Source organism: Hyperolius riggenbachi, chromosome 10 (assembly GCF_040937935.1).
Source record: "Hyperolius riggenbachi isolate aHypRig1 chromosome 10, aHypRig1.pri, whole genome shotgun sequence".
Classification (NCBI taxonomy): Eukaryota; Metazoa; Chordata; class Amphibia; order Anura; family Hyperoliidae; genus Hyperolius; species Hyperolius riggenbachi.
Window position 1 is genome coordinate 144026595 of NC_090655.1, and position 13656 is coordinate 144040250.

General features: G+C 38.4%; 1 protein-coding gene across 4 annotated transcripts in view; it reads right to left on the bottom strand.

The window, feature by feature from the left end:
• The window catches only part of GRID1 (glutamate ionotropic receptor delta type subunit 1), a 1791150-nt gene that overhangs the window by 476082 nt on the left and 1301412 nt on the right, over positions 1 to 13656 (bottom strand). For all 4 annotated transcript variants that reach the window (XM_068258558.1, XM_068258555.1, XM_068258556.1 and 1 more), the window contains one exon: positions 4013 to 4066. In XM_068258558.1, coding sequence (XP_068114659.1) covers positions 4013 to 4066 — 54 coding nt within the window. The remainder of the gene's footprint in view (positions 1 to 4012; positions 4067 to 13656) is intronic.

Consider the following 13656-nt stretch of genomic DNA (forward strand, 5'->3'; position numbering starts at 1 on the left):
CTTCTGGCCTCCTGGCCACAATAGCAGCATAGGGGGCGATATACAGGCTGGGAACGCGAACAATCACTCTGTCGGTGACGGCCAAACCGGAAGTGTTCGCCGGCGGGTGCAGAGGCATCGGAGTGGAGCTGCGAGGGCACCGATCGGCTGCAGGGGGCTGAGGGAAGCCCCAGGAGAGTTCATCTCATTTTTTTTTTGACTTTAGGTTATCTTTAAAGATGGCTTCTTTCACCTGCATGGAGAGCTCGTTTGACCGCATGTAGACTGTTCACAGCAAAATCTTCCACATGGAAGTACCACACCACAAATCAACTCTTTTATCTGCTTAATTTATAATGGCATAACAGACTTGCCCACACGTACCCATAAAATAGTCTTTGCGTCAATTGTCCAATTACTTTTGAGCCCCTGAAATGAAGGGATTGTATTAAAAATGCTTTAGTTGCCTTAGATTTGTATGCAATTGTTTGTTCAACCCACTGAATTGTCTGCACTACAGCTGCGTCTGAGCAGTTCCATATAAAACTGGGTGTGGTTATGTACAGAACCAAAATTAGAAGAGGATGTCTCTGTTCAAATATTTATACATTTAAATTTTATATATATACACACACACACACACACAATTGTATAACACACCAATGATACACAGTGGTCTACTAATCGCAATCACTTTATTGAAAATTCTACAAACAAAAAAGGTATTTTGGGGATTTGTTTGTAGAATTTTCAATAAAGTGATTGTGATTATGAGGAGACCACTGTGAATCATTGGTGTTTTGTTGTAGAAGTTTACCAGAGTGAGGCTTCCCTTATTTGGGTATGCACAATTTATTATTATAAAGCCTAGCGGCTAGTGCTTGGTATCAATAATTTTGGTTATGTACACAATTGAATAAAACAATCTGGATGTTTTGATTAGTGCTCTCACAGACTTAAATATTGTAATTCCTCCTTTGCCCTATTCGTAAATATGACCTCTTTCTCTCTTGTCTACCCAAAAAAACTGATATATGTTCAGTTACATGGCTACTTCAGATCCCCTCTATCACATAAGATGCTCATGCCCCAATAATGTGCATTGCACACATGCAATGAAACTACCATGAGTCATGGCAGTCTGCCATGCCAAGTTGTACCAGTACTTCTGTGCCCCCTTCTGCACCAAGTGGAGGGTGCGGAGCACTGCACTGACAGAGTGAGCAGACCACAGTGTCAGAGTAGGAAAGTTTGCATCTCTTTTTTACTTTAATATTGTCATTCTTTCCCCCACATCAGGCACTTTATGTGGGTTTATAGTTGTTTAGTAAACCACTTGATAATTAATCTTAAAAGAGAAATTCCAAGTTCTTAGAAAATCCTCCATACATATTTCCTCTACTGTTTAGTGAAATTATTTTTTGGGATTCTTGAAAAAGAATAAATGCAAGAAAAAAAGTCAAATCTGGTGTAGTTTGTCAACAGTATGTATGCAGAGAGAGGAAACATGCGTGGTCAGAAAACTATATCACCTAACAGACAACCACTAGGAAGGCAGAAAAGTGCTACGACCCTCCTTTAGGTGTAGAAGAATTCTCAAGTAAATGGTAGCTTTCAATTTCTCTAAGAAAATAAATTAACAAACCTAAGGTACCAATATTTAAAACCAATGGAGGTGCCCAATGTAATTAAACTTTATTAAATTGCATTAAATAATTGAAAAAAAAAAAACATTTAAAGAGACTCTGAAGCGAGAATAAATCTCGCTTCAGAGCCTATATTCAGCAGGGGCATGTGTGCCCCTGCTAAAACGCCACTATCATGCGGCTAAACGGGGGTCCCTTACCTCCCAAATCCCCTCGTGGAGTCCCGGGAACTAATGGCCGCACCCCTGCCTCCACGCGCGTCTATCAGCGCGTATTTCCGCCTCTCTCCCGCCCCTCTCAGTCTTCCTTCGCTGAGAGGGGCGGGGGAGAGGCGGCGATGCACCGCTGATAGACGGCGCTTAGAGGCAGGGCTGCAGCTGTTAGCCCTGCCTCAAGAGCAGCGAAATCTACGACCAAGTTGGTCGTGGATTTTGCAGGGGGGGATTTGGGAGGTAAGGGACACACACACATGCCCCTGCTGAATATAATCTCTGAAGCAAGATTTATTCTCACTTCAGTGTCTCTTTAAGACCAAACCATGTTTTGGTCTTAACCCCAAAGAAAAATTATTATAAGAATTAAGAGATTATTTTCTTCATTAAGTGCACGTTAAAGTTTTTTTCAAAATTTAAACTTGCAGATCCCTTAAAAAAGTTAATGCCCTATCGACATTATTCTAGACGCACTCCACAATGCTAAGAGCACAGTTATAGAGGTGCTACTTCTTGTACCATCTATCTGTTGGACACAGGACTACTCTTCCTTGGATAGATAGTGGATTGGCCAATGGTTGGCGAATTTTAACTCTTCAATGTAGTATGAGAGCTCACCTATCCAATGTGTTCATGTTATTCAAAATCTGTTATCCCATATGCTACATAGAGGTGGTAAAATTGGTCAGTAACTGTCCAATCAAAATTGGATGTGTCTTCCAGGCTTTAAACCTGGTACACATTGTCAATTATGTTTGATCAATCACTGACCAATTTTACCACCTTCATGTAGTTTGAGGGGTTTGTCCATAATATTCAATATCTGTTGACGCTCATAGTACATAAAGGTGGTAAAATTGGTCAGTGATTGATAAAAATGTGGCTGCATTGTTGAGCATGCCATAAGTTCCATTTCTGCCAGCTCCTTTACTATGTCTGCCGCTAGTCAGGCCCCTTCCGGGGATGAAATTTACCTCCCTAGCCTCATATTGCGGAAATTCTAAAAGCCGCAATTTGTGGCAAAAAAGATATATTTCAGCACTGGGAGGCGCCCGATAGCGGTGCTGCTTTGTGCCCAAATTTCCATCTTTTGCCACAATTTGCAACTTTTACAACGGACGATTATAGTGGCGCCGTTTTATCTGTAAGGGCTTCTGTGGCCTTTGTTTCTGTCTTTGTCAAGGGGAAGCTGAGATAATGTCACAAATACTATATAGCATTTGGTAAATATCTGGTTTCTTATGGAGTACATGAATTGATACTGTTGAAAACCACTGGGTTAGGCTATTACCCTCAACCTGCCCCCCCCCCCTTAAAAGCAAACAAACACAAAAAAAACCCTACACATGGATGCTTGCTATTTTTGCATTGTGTTTATTAAATGTCTTGCTAAAATGTATATGTACTGTACCAATGGCGTACATTCAAAATGGCCACGGCCAACTTTCATTGCAGGGTGAAGCCAAAAGACGGCTCACCCTGCTGCAGCTAAACTCTTGGGTGACATTAATGCTATTCCCCCTTCGATTTGCCACAGGTAATTTGGGCACTGGCTGAATTACCTAATTTTGTTTTCTAATTTGAGCTCTGACAGGGCCCCAAATAATTGTTGCAGCACTGCACCAAAATTAGCTGATTCATACCAGTGTCCACATTAGTCAGCAGAAATTATCATTAAGGTGCAAATAATTCTACAATAATGTACAACTATGTAGCTTGTAAATGTACTAATCAAATCTTGCAGTGGAAGCATTTAATTGGTCCATTTTCAAAATAAAATTTGCATAATTGACACCAGCTTTGAATTATTTGCATATCTCAAGCAAGAGTGAACTAACCACAATTTGTATACTAGAAATGCCTTTAGAAATCTGTGGCTTATGAAAAACGACTAAAAGAAATGCCTAGAGACATCAGTGGCAGCCAGAAATACAGCTATACCTTAAAACATCTATAGATGTCTGTGACATATGGATGTGGGAAAACAAAAATGCTTATAGACATAAGTGTCAGTCTAAGGGCTTAGATTTGTATGCAAACACTTATTTCAAGAAATGCAGTGTGCAACCATAATCATAACCTATTGGACAACGTGATTGTACTCGGCAACGCAGACAGCAACAACATATTCTTACAAGTTATTTTAAAATATATAGGAACTATGTCTTTCCTTACCTCATTCACATAGACCCAGTGGCTGTCCTTTGAAGCAAGATTGGTTTCCACTGCCTGTGAGAGAAGAATAAACACATTAACATAAGTCTTACCAACAAATGTCTATTTATCAGTACTTCCCAAAATCATTTGCATAACTTTAATTATAAATTTACCATAAGATTATTTGAAGAACTGTAATTCTAAAATAAGAATTATGAAATTGGTGCCATTTATTTTGTCACATAAGACATCACACTGAAGTAATTATCTCTAAGGTTGCCCCTGTTTGTATGACACACTGAGAAAAGTCATTTTTGTAACGGCAAACTTAACTATGCATTGCAATTAAACAGCAGGTGATAATCACAGCATATTGTCGTTTATACATATTTATTTTAGTATGTCAATCAAGCTTTACAATCCAGCTCATAAAATGTACTCATGTCTCATCACTCCTACTTATGTACTTTTAAACACAATGCATTGTATTAATAGAGGGGGCAACATCCATCTAACTGCCTATTTTGGGCTGTGGCAGCCAGGTGGATATGCTGGTTCCCAATCAGTAGCTATGTATGGTTTAACAAGCAGGTTTATGTAATAAGGCAATGCATGATCTGTACAAGTACAAGTATCAAAAAGGAATTTACAGTCAATTTCAGAATTCTGCCTCGACTCTGTTATAATAAAATCAAATGACTAGTTTCAGCTCTTTGTGCTACTTAATCAATAGGATCAATCCTGTGTCTGGTTTGAGACCATTTAAAGAACAGTGGAGAATGCCAAAGAACATGGTTGACTGAGCAAACTGACTGGAGCACACACATAAAAAGAAAATCTCACCTATTGTGTGGGAAAGCTTGCACCTGTAGAACGGCAAGCAACCAGTGCTCAGCCCATCTGGGGTTATTCCATAAAGGTCCTGTTTATTGAACAGCTAGAGCTATTCCTTCTGAATGTTATTTTATTCAATAAACAGAATTGTTATGGAATAACTTTGGATGGTTTGAAGCCTTATTTGCCTTTTCTTTCTACAGTTGCGGTTTTAGGTGTGGTGGTCACCCACTCACCGATTACAGCCAGTGCTTCCCCAAAAAAAATCTAGTTTAGGTTATGTTGGAGGCCAGCAGTATTCTTTGTATTTCATCAGGAAAGTGTCTAAGGACAACAATGGTTAATTTGCATATATTCAGCAGTGATGCACTGGTAGACATCCCAGAGCTCCCTCCAACATGAATTATCCCAAATTCTTTCTGTTTTAAGAAAGCAAACTTTTGTTTTCCATAGCATTTTAGTAAGGGGGCTTTTAGGACCATTGTAGCCCCTTACACACTCCAATGAGTTCTGGTTCACCATGAGTTTGCTGGTTAGTCTGTACATCAGGAAAGTTTGCAATTCTCAACTGCATTACTGGTAGAGGCATAACTATAGGGCAAGCAGCCCATGCAGCCACAAGAGGACACAAAGTGGGTACGTCTCAATTACCCACCCTCTGTCAAAAACAAGAATCCATTTTCCAAATCAGGTATTGTTGTAAATAGTAAATTTGCAACTGTCTGGTTATAGTTATGTGGATTAGGGAAGAAAAGCATTTTGCAAAAGTTGTGTCAGCAATAGCACAACTTCAATTTCACTATCTTTTCATCAATCCTTACTACACTCTGACTCAAGCAAAGGTTGCAAAACACCTACCTGACCATAAACCAGTAACTCAAAGGAGCATAGATTGATTTATAGCCGTGTGGGCGGGGATTTAGCTCCCAAAAGGCCAACCATACTTGAAAACAGTCTCCCAGAGTCCAGGAAGAGGCCAGAATGTGGTATTATTAGATTATGTCTTATTAGATTCACATGATTAGAATTGTGTTTATTGGCCAATGAAAAGGTTAGTGTATAGTGAGATGAGCAGTCAGGGTTGTAGCCATGGGTGCTTCTGCTTTTGTGCTTCTGCATGAAGCAGACCAGCCTGATAATGCTCATGGGAAGAATTAAGAAAAGCTCATCGGTAACTTATACAAAACCAGTGAATACATACAAGACCTCCAAACAGGAGAGGTTTGTTTGTTCCATGTGTCCAGTGACACCCCAAAGCTTCAGCAAGACCAATTTCCAGATACCGTCACGTTAGTTATGAGATTGAGTGATCTGACTTTTTTCTGTTTTATAAGTCTAGGTACATGCAGCAACAAGGGGTATTCTACTTGGAATACCCCTCTTATTGGTGGTAAATGCATTTATTCTTTGTGTAAATTTCCATCCACCACTAGTGTGGAAACCTTAAAATGAGACTGGGAATGCCTGTCACTGCTTTAGGGCTCATCTTGTATATCCATAAATATTTGTATTTTCACTGCCTTAAAATGAGCTAGAGACAAAACCCATTTAAAGGAATTATCAGGCGAATTTACAAAAATGTGCTTTCCTTACCTGGGGCTTTCTCCAGCCCCTTGCAGACGACTGTCACACGCTGTCACCTCCGCTCTCTGCCGCTGCCCTGCTTTCACCGCACTGTGCAGAAAACGACTGCGAGGTCGCCTTTACTGCGCCTGCTTCAAACGCCGCTGTCAATCACGGCCACGTTGTCCGCGGCTTACTGTGCAGGTGCAGAACTATTGCGCCTGTGCAGTAAGCCGCGGACAATGTGGCTGTGATTGACAGCGGCACTTGACTCTTGCGGTCATCCTCTGCACCATGCGGCGACAGCGAGGCAACGGTGGAGAGCGGAGGTGACAGCGTAGGACAGTCGGCTGCAAGGGGCTGGAGAAAGCCCCAGGTGAGTAAAGCAAATTTTTGTAAATTCGCCTGATGATTCCTTTAAAGGACAACTGAAGTGCGAAGAAATGGAGGCTGATATCTTTATTTCCTTTAAAACAATGCCAGCTGCCTGGCAGCCCTGCTGGTCTATTTGGCTGCAGTAGTGTTTAAATAACACCAGAAACAAGCATGCAGGCAGCTAATATTGTCAGATCTAACAATAAATGTCAGAAACACCTGATCTGCAGCATGCTTCTTCAGCATCCAAAGCTAAGAGTATTAGAGGCAGAGGATCAGCAGGATAGCCAGGCAACTGGTATTGTTTAATCACTTCACCCCAAAGAGGTTTTTACCCTAATGGAAAGAGTGATTTTCACCTTTCAGTGCTCATCCCTTTCATTTGCCAATAGCTTAATCACTACTAATCACAATGAAATGATCTATACCTTGTTTTTTTCACCACCAATTGGGCTTTTTGGAGTTGATATTTGTTTTCAGTAATTACTTCATTTGCTATGCATTTTAAAGGGAAAAACAAGGAAAAAATGAAAAAATATACGATTTCTCCAATTTTTTCCCCTATAGTTTTAATTTAAACACTGATACTGTGCATAAAACCAACACATTTTATCTGCCTATTTGTCCTGGTTATCACAAGATTTTAATTATGTCCCCAAGTATGGTGACAATATATTATTTGGAAATAAAGGTGTATTTTTTCTATGGTGTTTTTTTTTCACTGTTTTCACGTTATTACACGCAGGAGCGCGCACGTGCACAGCGACAGCAGCACTGTTTGACTTATAAAAATGTCCTGGAGCCGTTAAGAGGCTCTAACAGGATGTTTTTATAAGTCAGCATGTCATTAAGTGGTTAAAAGGAAATAAATATGGCAGCCTCTATTTCCCTCTTGTTACAGTTGTCCTTTAATTGTTGTTGCATGCTTAATGCCCTGCTACCAGATCGTGTCACTTGCTAGTTATTAGCTAGATTGAGTGATTTATAATTTCTGCTGACAATACTGTATGTAGACTTATTTTTCCAAACAAGCATTACATTGCTGCATAGATAGATTGACACAGGGTTACTACAAGGTAATAGCAAGCAAGGAACTGTAAACACATACAAATGTTTGAAGCAATCCTTATTGCTCTACAACTTACAAGAAGTAAATATAACCTCATTTTGTTACCTGAACTAAAGAATAACATAGTACACCAGGATACATTATTTTATCCTTATTAGGCAATAAAAATGTGAAACTGTAGGACAGATCTGATATTGTGCTATTTGCTAAATGATGATTGAATTAATGTTTGTTATGAAATATGAATAAAGCACTGCATGCCAAATAAGAAAACACATTAGTACAAATGAAAACAATATGTCCTCTCCATTGAAAAGTTTACTTGCCCATGTTGAGAACAAGACATTAGCCTTTGCATTTAGCTCAGCAAGGTAACTTCTCTCTTATGTATGGCAATAGATTCTGGGTGGACAGGGGTGACTTACTTCAAACCTAAAAGCTCGCTTTTAGTGTAAAAAGAGGGTCTTGATTGGTCAGTTCAACAGACCAACAGGAACCACTGGCTAGAGGTTTAAAGATGTTTTACCAAGGCTTAGTATAAGAGAGCAATATGGTTCTAAGAGATCCCCTGTATAAAGTGTCCTTTTGTTCTCTGCTGGGGTTTCCTATTGGTCCACTAGAAGGTTTCTCACTGGTAAAGATTAGAGGCTCAATGGGGAGCTCAAGAAGGGGATTTAACCTCTTCAGCCCACTGGATTTTTTTTTATCTTAAGTATGGAAGAAATTTTCACCAGTGTGCCTTCCATTAATTTGCCAATAACTTTATCAATGCTTATCACACCTAAACAATCTATATCATCTACATCTTTTTTTTTCGCCACAAATTAGGCTTTTTAAAGGTTATACTTGTTTTCAGTAATTACTATATTTTCTATGCATTTTATAGGGGAATATAAAAAAAAGAATGTGAAAATTAATCTTATCTCGGATTCCTTTTCCTATAGTTTTCAAATAATGCTAACTTGTCCCGGCTATCACAAAAGTTTAATTATGTTCCTAGTATAATGTATGGCAACATTATTTGGATATAAAAGTGCATTTTTCTGTTTTGTGTTTTTTGTACCCCATCAATAATTACAAGCCTTTATTTGCTAAAATAGTAGTAATATACCCATATATATACATATTAAAAAAGCTCAGACCCCAAGGGCAGGGGGGGGGGGGTTGTCAGGTTTTTATAACTATTACATTTATTCATTTAGTATTTTGTCATTAGTTACCGAACACATTCCTTATTTTCACTTTTAAGAATGAACGTGTCTCTTGATTCGGGGCATGTTTATTCATTCACAGCACTTTGATAAGCTCAGGGAACTAATGCTACCCTTCCCAATTCACTGACATGTAAATCCCAGCCATGAATGGATAAACACTGATTAAAGTATTGTGGCTCAAACTGGATGCATACTGTACATGCGTCCAGTTTGAGTTAAGTGGTTAAAGAAGGTTTATGTATTATCTCCCTTTCAGCATTGTAGTGGTAGCGGTATGACATCCTCCTAACAGGTAATTGGAGTGGTCATTAACATGTTAAGAAGACCCTTCAGGTTTTTTTAGGGGCTGAAATACTTAGAGGTTAATTACACCAAGGGGCTTTAATGATATGTAGTTATTTAGGAATTATTTTTTTTACATTCATCTTTTTCCTGGAATAAATCAGAATTATGAATGCATCCCTGTATGCATTTTAAACCCCTGGGTGTTGCTGGTTCTTATTTTAAAGCCTTCCAGCGCCCACCATAGCCACTAATGTCAACACTATGTGGGAGGGGCCCTTTTGTCCTCAAAATGGACTCTTAAAGAGCCTCCATATCTAGGATTATTTGAAGCAATATTGTTCAGGCAGTTTTGCACCATGATGACATGCTTAGCCATTCTTACAATATCAGCCTGCATTGGGGACTTGGGATCACAATGCTGAGGGTGGGAGAGGAGTGCTGATTTACAAAAAAATTCCTCTATAATAAAACCCCTGTGTCCCTGCGTGTGCTGTCTCTGTGTAGATGGGTCAGTGCTTTTTGCTACTGTGCATGTGTGCAGCATGGACTCACAGAGACAAGAGGACAGGGCCAGGGAGCCAAGCGGACATGTGAGTGGGCAGCCGGGTTTGCGGCGGGTGTGTGCGTGCATGTGTGCGGCGGGTATGCGTGCGCCGGGTGCGCGCACGTGCGCAGTAACATGTGGCGGTGAGAAACACAGACCCTAGAGTCCATTTTTAAATGGACTTGGGTCTGCTAGTAAATACATAAAAAATGAAAAATAATTAAACATTTGAAACAATGGTGCATGAAAGATCCACTCTGAGCTGATGAATTTGAGCTTTTATCCAAACAAAAAGGGAAAAAGGTTTAGTGAACGTCTTGTCACTTTTTTACATTAAAGGACACCGCCTACATTTTCAATTAAGAACTCGACATAAGAAAACATTGAATTTATAAGATGTTTTATGGAGTTTATATTTTTTTTTATTTTTGCCTGGCAAAGATTTTCTAATTAAGTCACGTAAATCCATATTAGCATGCATTAGACAATCACAATCAAGGTATAAATTCGTATACTGATTAATTTATGTTGCATAACATGTTATGTTCAATGTTATTATTATTATTATTATTTTTTATTTATATAGCGCCAACATATTCCGCAGCGCTTTACAAAGCACAATAAGACGACAAGGGGAAAATAGATATACTAACAAATTGTAAAACAGAGTTCCAAGCAGCACAAATATTGTGACAAAAACAGTAAACATTAGGAGGAGGACCCTGCCCTTGCGAGCTTACAATCTAGTGGGTAGTGGGGGACACATTAGGTAACGTTGTCCCTTTTTAACTAGGGGGTTTGGTTCTGCAACTTTCTGTCTTTGACAAACTGTTACACTACATGAACAGCCAATAATGTATTTCTTTAATTTAAGGACAACAGCAAGAATTTAGTGCTCCTTCAAGAAATGTGAGAAATAAAAGCCTCTCTCATCAGTGTGTGCTCCGTAAACAAGCAAGACATTATTTGAAATAATAATAATTCACAGCACCTGGCAGAAACTAAATTTTAGTCCCTTCTTATTCTTTCTTTTGACTCACCACTGATAGATATTGTAAAATATCTGAACACTGTGACTCACTATCTTTCTCCCCTATTTTTAACCTACTACCCCCCCCCCCTTCTTTTCTTTTACGATGTTAAGGCTTTCATATTGTGTTTCTGGTTTACTCCATGCAAGGTAACTTTGTACTTTATAGATTGATTATCTTGCCTCCATACGATTACTTAATTAATATTCAAAGTTCCTGATGACATTTCTGCAAGTTGCAGTTATACAGGAAGGGGTCTGTTTTTGATACTCTGATATGCATGGAAAGGATTGACTCTTTCATATTTAGGACAAGTGTCAGACTCTGATACTACAGACTGAAGATGATGTATACTTTCTACTTGTTCCTTTCTGTTCTCTTCAGATACCAAACAATAGTCAACCAAATGTTATCTTCCTCTGTACAATATGTGATTCTTATTATTGTAATTGTTCTTTTTCGACTGATGTTTGACGTTATTCTATGTTGTTTGCAATAAAAAATAGTGTTGCAAAAAAGAAACTCAATTTTAGTAAAAGTGTGTAAGTTAAATACTTTGGCAAAAAACAAAACAAAAAAAAAAACATGACCACTGAGATCAACCAAAGGAAATAATAAAAATAAAAAGCAATCCAAATATATAGTTAAACCCCTGGCATTTTATATGTGTAGGGATGCATAAGAGCAAAAGAGGTATTTTACTTTGTAAGAGATTCCCTCCAACCTTCTCTTATTCATGTGTCATCTCTTTCTATTATGATGGTGTTTTTCCCTTTTCTTTTTTTGTCCAGCATATTTCATAAAAATGATTCATTTGAAGAACTGAGTTTAGGTGACAGAAACAGAAATAGGAAGATGCAAAAGGAAATAATATTTTGAGACCAACTCCTGTAATAGCATCATATGCATTGCTAAGTGGCAAGGAGAGATCAGAGTCTGTGAATAAAGTACACAGTTTTACTCACGACTATGATTACAGAGATGGGTTTCCATTTTAATGAGGTTTTTATGCTTCATTGTAAAAATAAGAGATATATGTTGAAATTACTTTACAGAAAAGACATCTGGAAAAGAATGCATTTGATCACTCATGTAATGACACCAACGTATAAAGCATCTGTCGGTCTTCTGGTTTGCTTTGTTCGGCAATCGGGAAGACCTTCTAGTGCTCAACAAAGACATAATAGTGGAATAATGATGGCAGCCTCAGATCAGAACTACATTATGGATCATTTTCATTATTATGTCAAAGGTTTACCTTTACATGAATGTTGCATTCAGGGTATTTTGTATGTACTTTCAGGGAAAGACATTCATTAAGGGTATTTTTTTATGTATTTCTTTGTATATGGGGAAAGCAACGACAAGAACATTTACTTTTTTTCCTTTCACATCAATTGAGGACACTTATTTTAAGTAAAAATGATAAGAATGGAAAAGTATCATATAGCAAAATTGGGCTCACAAGAAGCAAGCATGTGAATATGGTGCTGTGGTAATTTGAGTATCGGTGAGAGTTGCTAGTAGAATATTGGTGAAATTATGAACTGAGCAATGGATAATAGGATGGTAAAATATCATTTTTTATATAAAAATGTTACTATAGCTAAACCTAACCATATTCTCGCTTGAACCCTCCCTCTATTGGTGCCTATCCCTAACCGACCTGCTGCAATCTTTACTGATATCTGCACTACCACTGCTGTTTAATTAAAGCTCCCCTCCCCCAATATCCGTGACACCTAAAAATATTTATCTGGGTGCCTCAGGCCGCATAGACCGCAGTACCCTAGTAATTAACATTGCGGTCTATGGTGCGTCAATTTTACCGAAGCACTGCAGGTACTGCAGGTCTACTATTATGTTTGAATAGAAAGTGTGTGTGTGTGTGTGTGTGTGTGTGTGTGTGTGTGTGTGTGTGTGTGTGTGTGTGTGTGTGTGTGTGTGTGTGTGTGTGTGTGTGTGTGTGTGTGTGTGTGTGTGTGTGTGTGTGTGTGTGTGTGTGTGTGTGTGTGTGTGTGTGTGTGTGTGTTAGTGTTAATTTTTATCTGATTGTTCTTTTTCCTTTTTTTCTGTGTGATTCTGTGTACATTAGTGGCCAACTGAAGGGAAATATTTGCATTAAAACTTACCTAGATGTGATCGGAATTTGAAGACTTAAAATTGAGAAAAAAAGCAGGAAAGTGAGAGACTGCCAAAAAAAACAACACACAAGTCTCTGGTGATATGGGCATGTAGGAGGCAGGATTAAAGGTCAGTAATGTTCCTTTATTCTTAAAGCAACTAGCATTTTAAAATTAAGATTTTTTTTCTTAAGCCCTTAAAGGACAACCGAAATGAAAATAAACTAATGAAATAAACTAGTGTATCTATCTTCCTTTTCCTAAAATGACTTTTAAGATATTACACAGTTTTATTTTATGTCTAAATCTACTTTTTAAGTTTTAACTGTATTGTTTTTGCACAATGACACTTTTATTGAAGTATGCCAGAGCTAAAATCGAATAACTATTGAACGTTTTTATCTCTTTCCTACTCTCAGAAGCCATTTTCTGCTAGGAAAGTGTTTTGTAGTTGGAATTTCTTATCAGTGAGGGTCACACTGTAGTCACTTCCTGTCTGAGTCAGGACTGAGTCAGCCACTTACATACCTAATATTTAACTCTTTCAGGCAGAGAAAGAAAAAAAAGGAACACAGCATAGTTATTTGTGTGCTAGGCACTGTACATACATATGTCTATCTTATC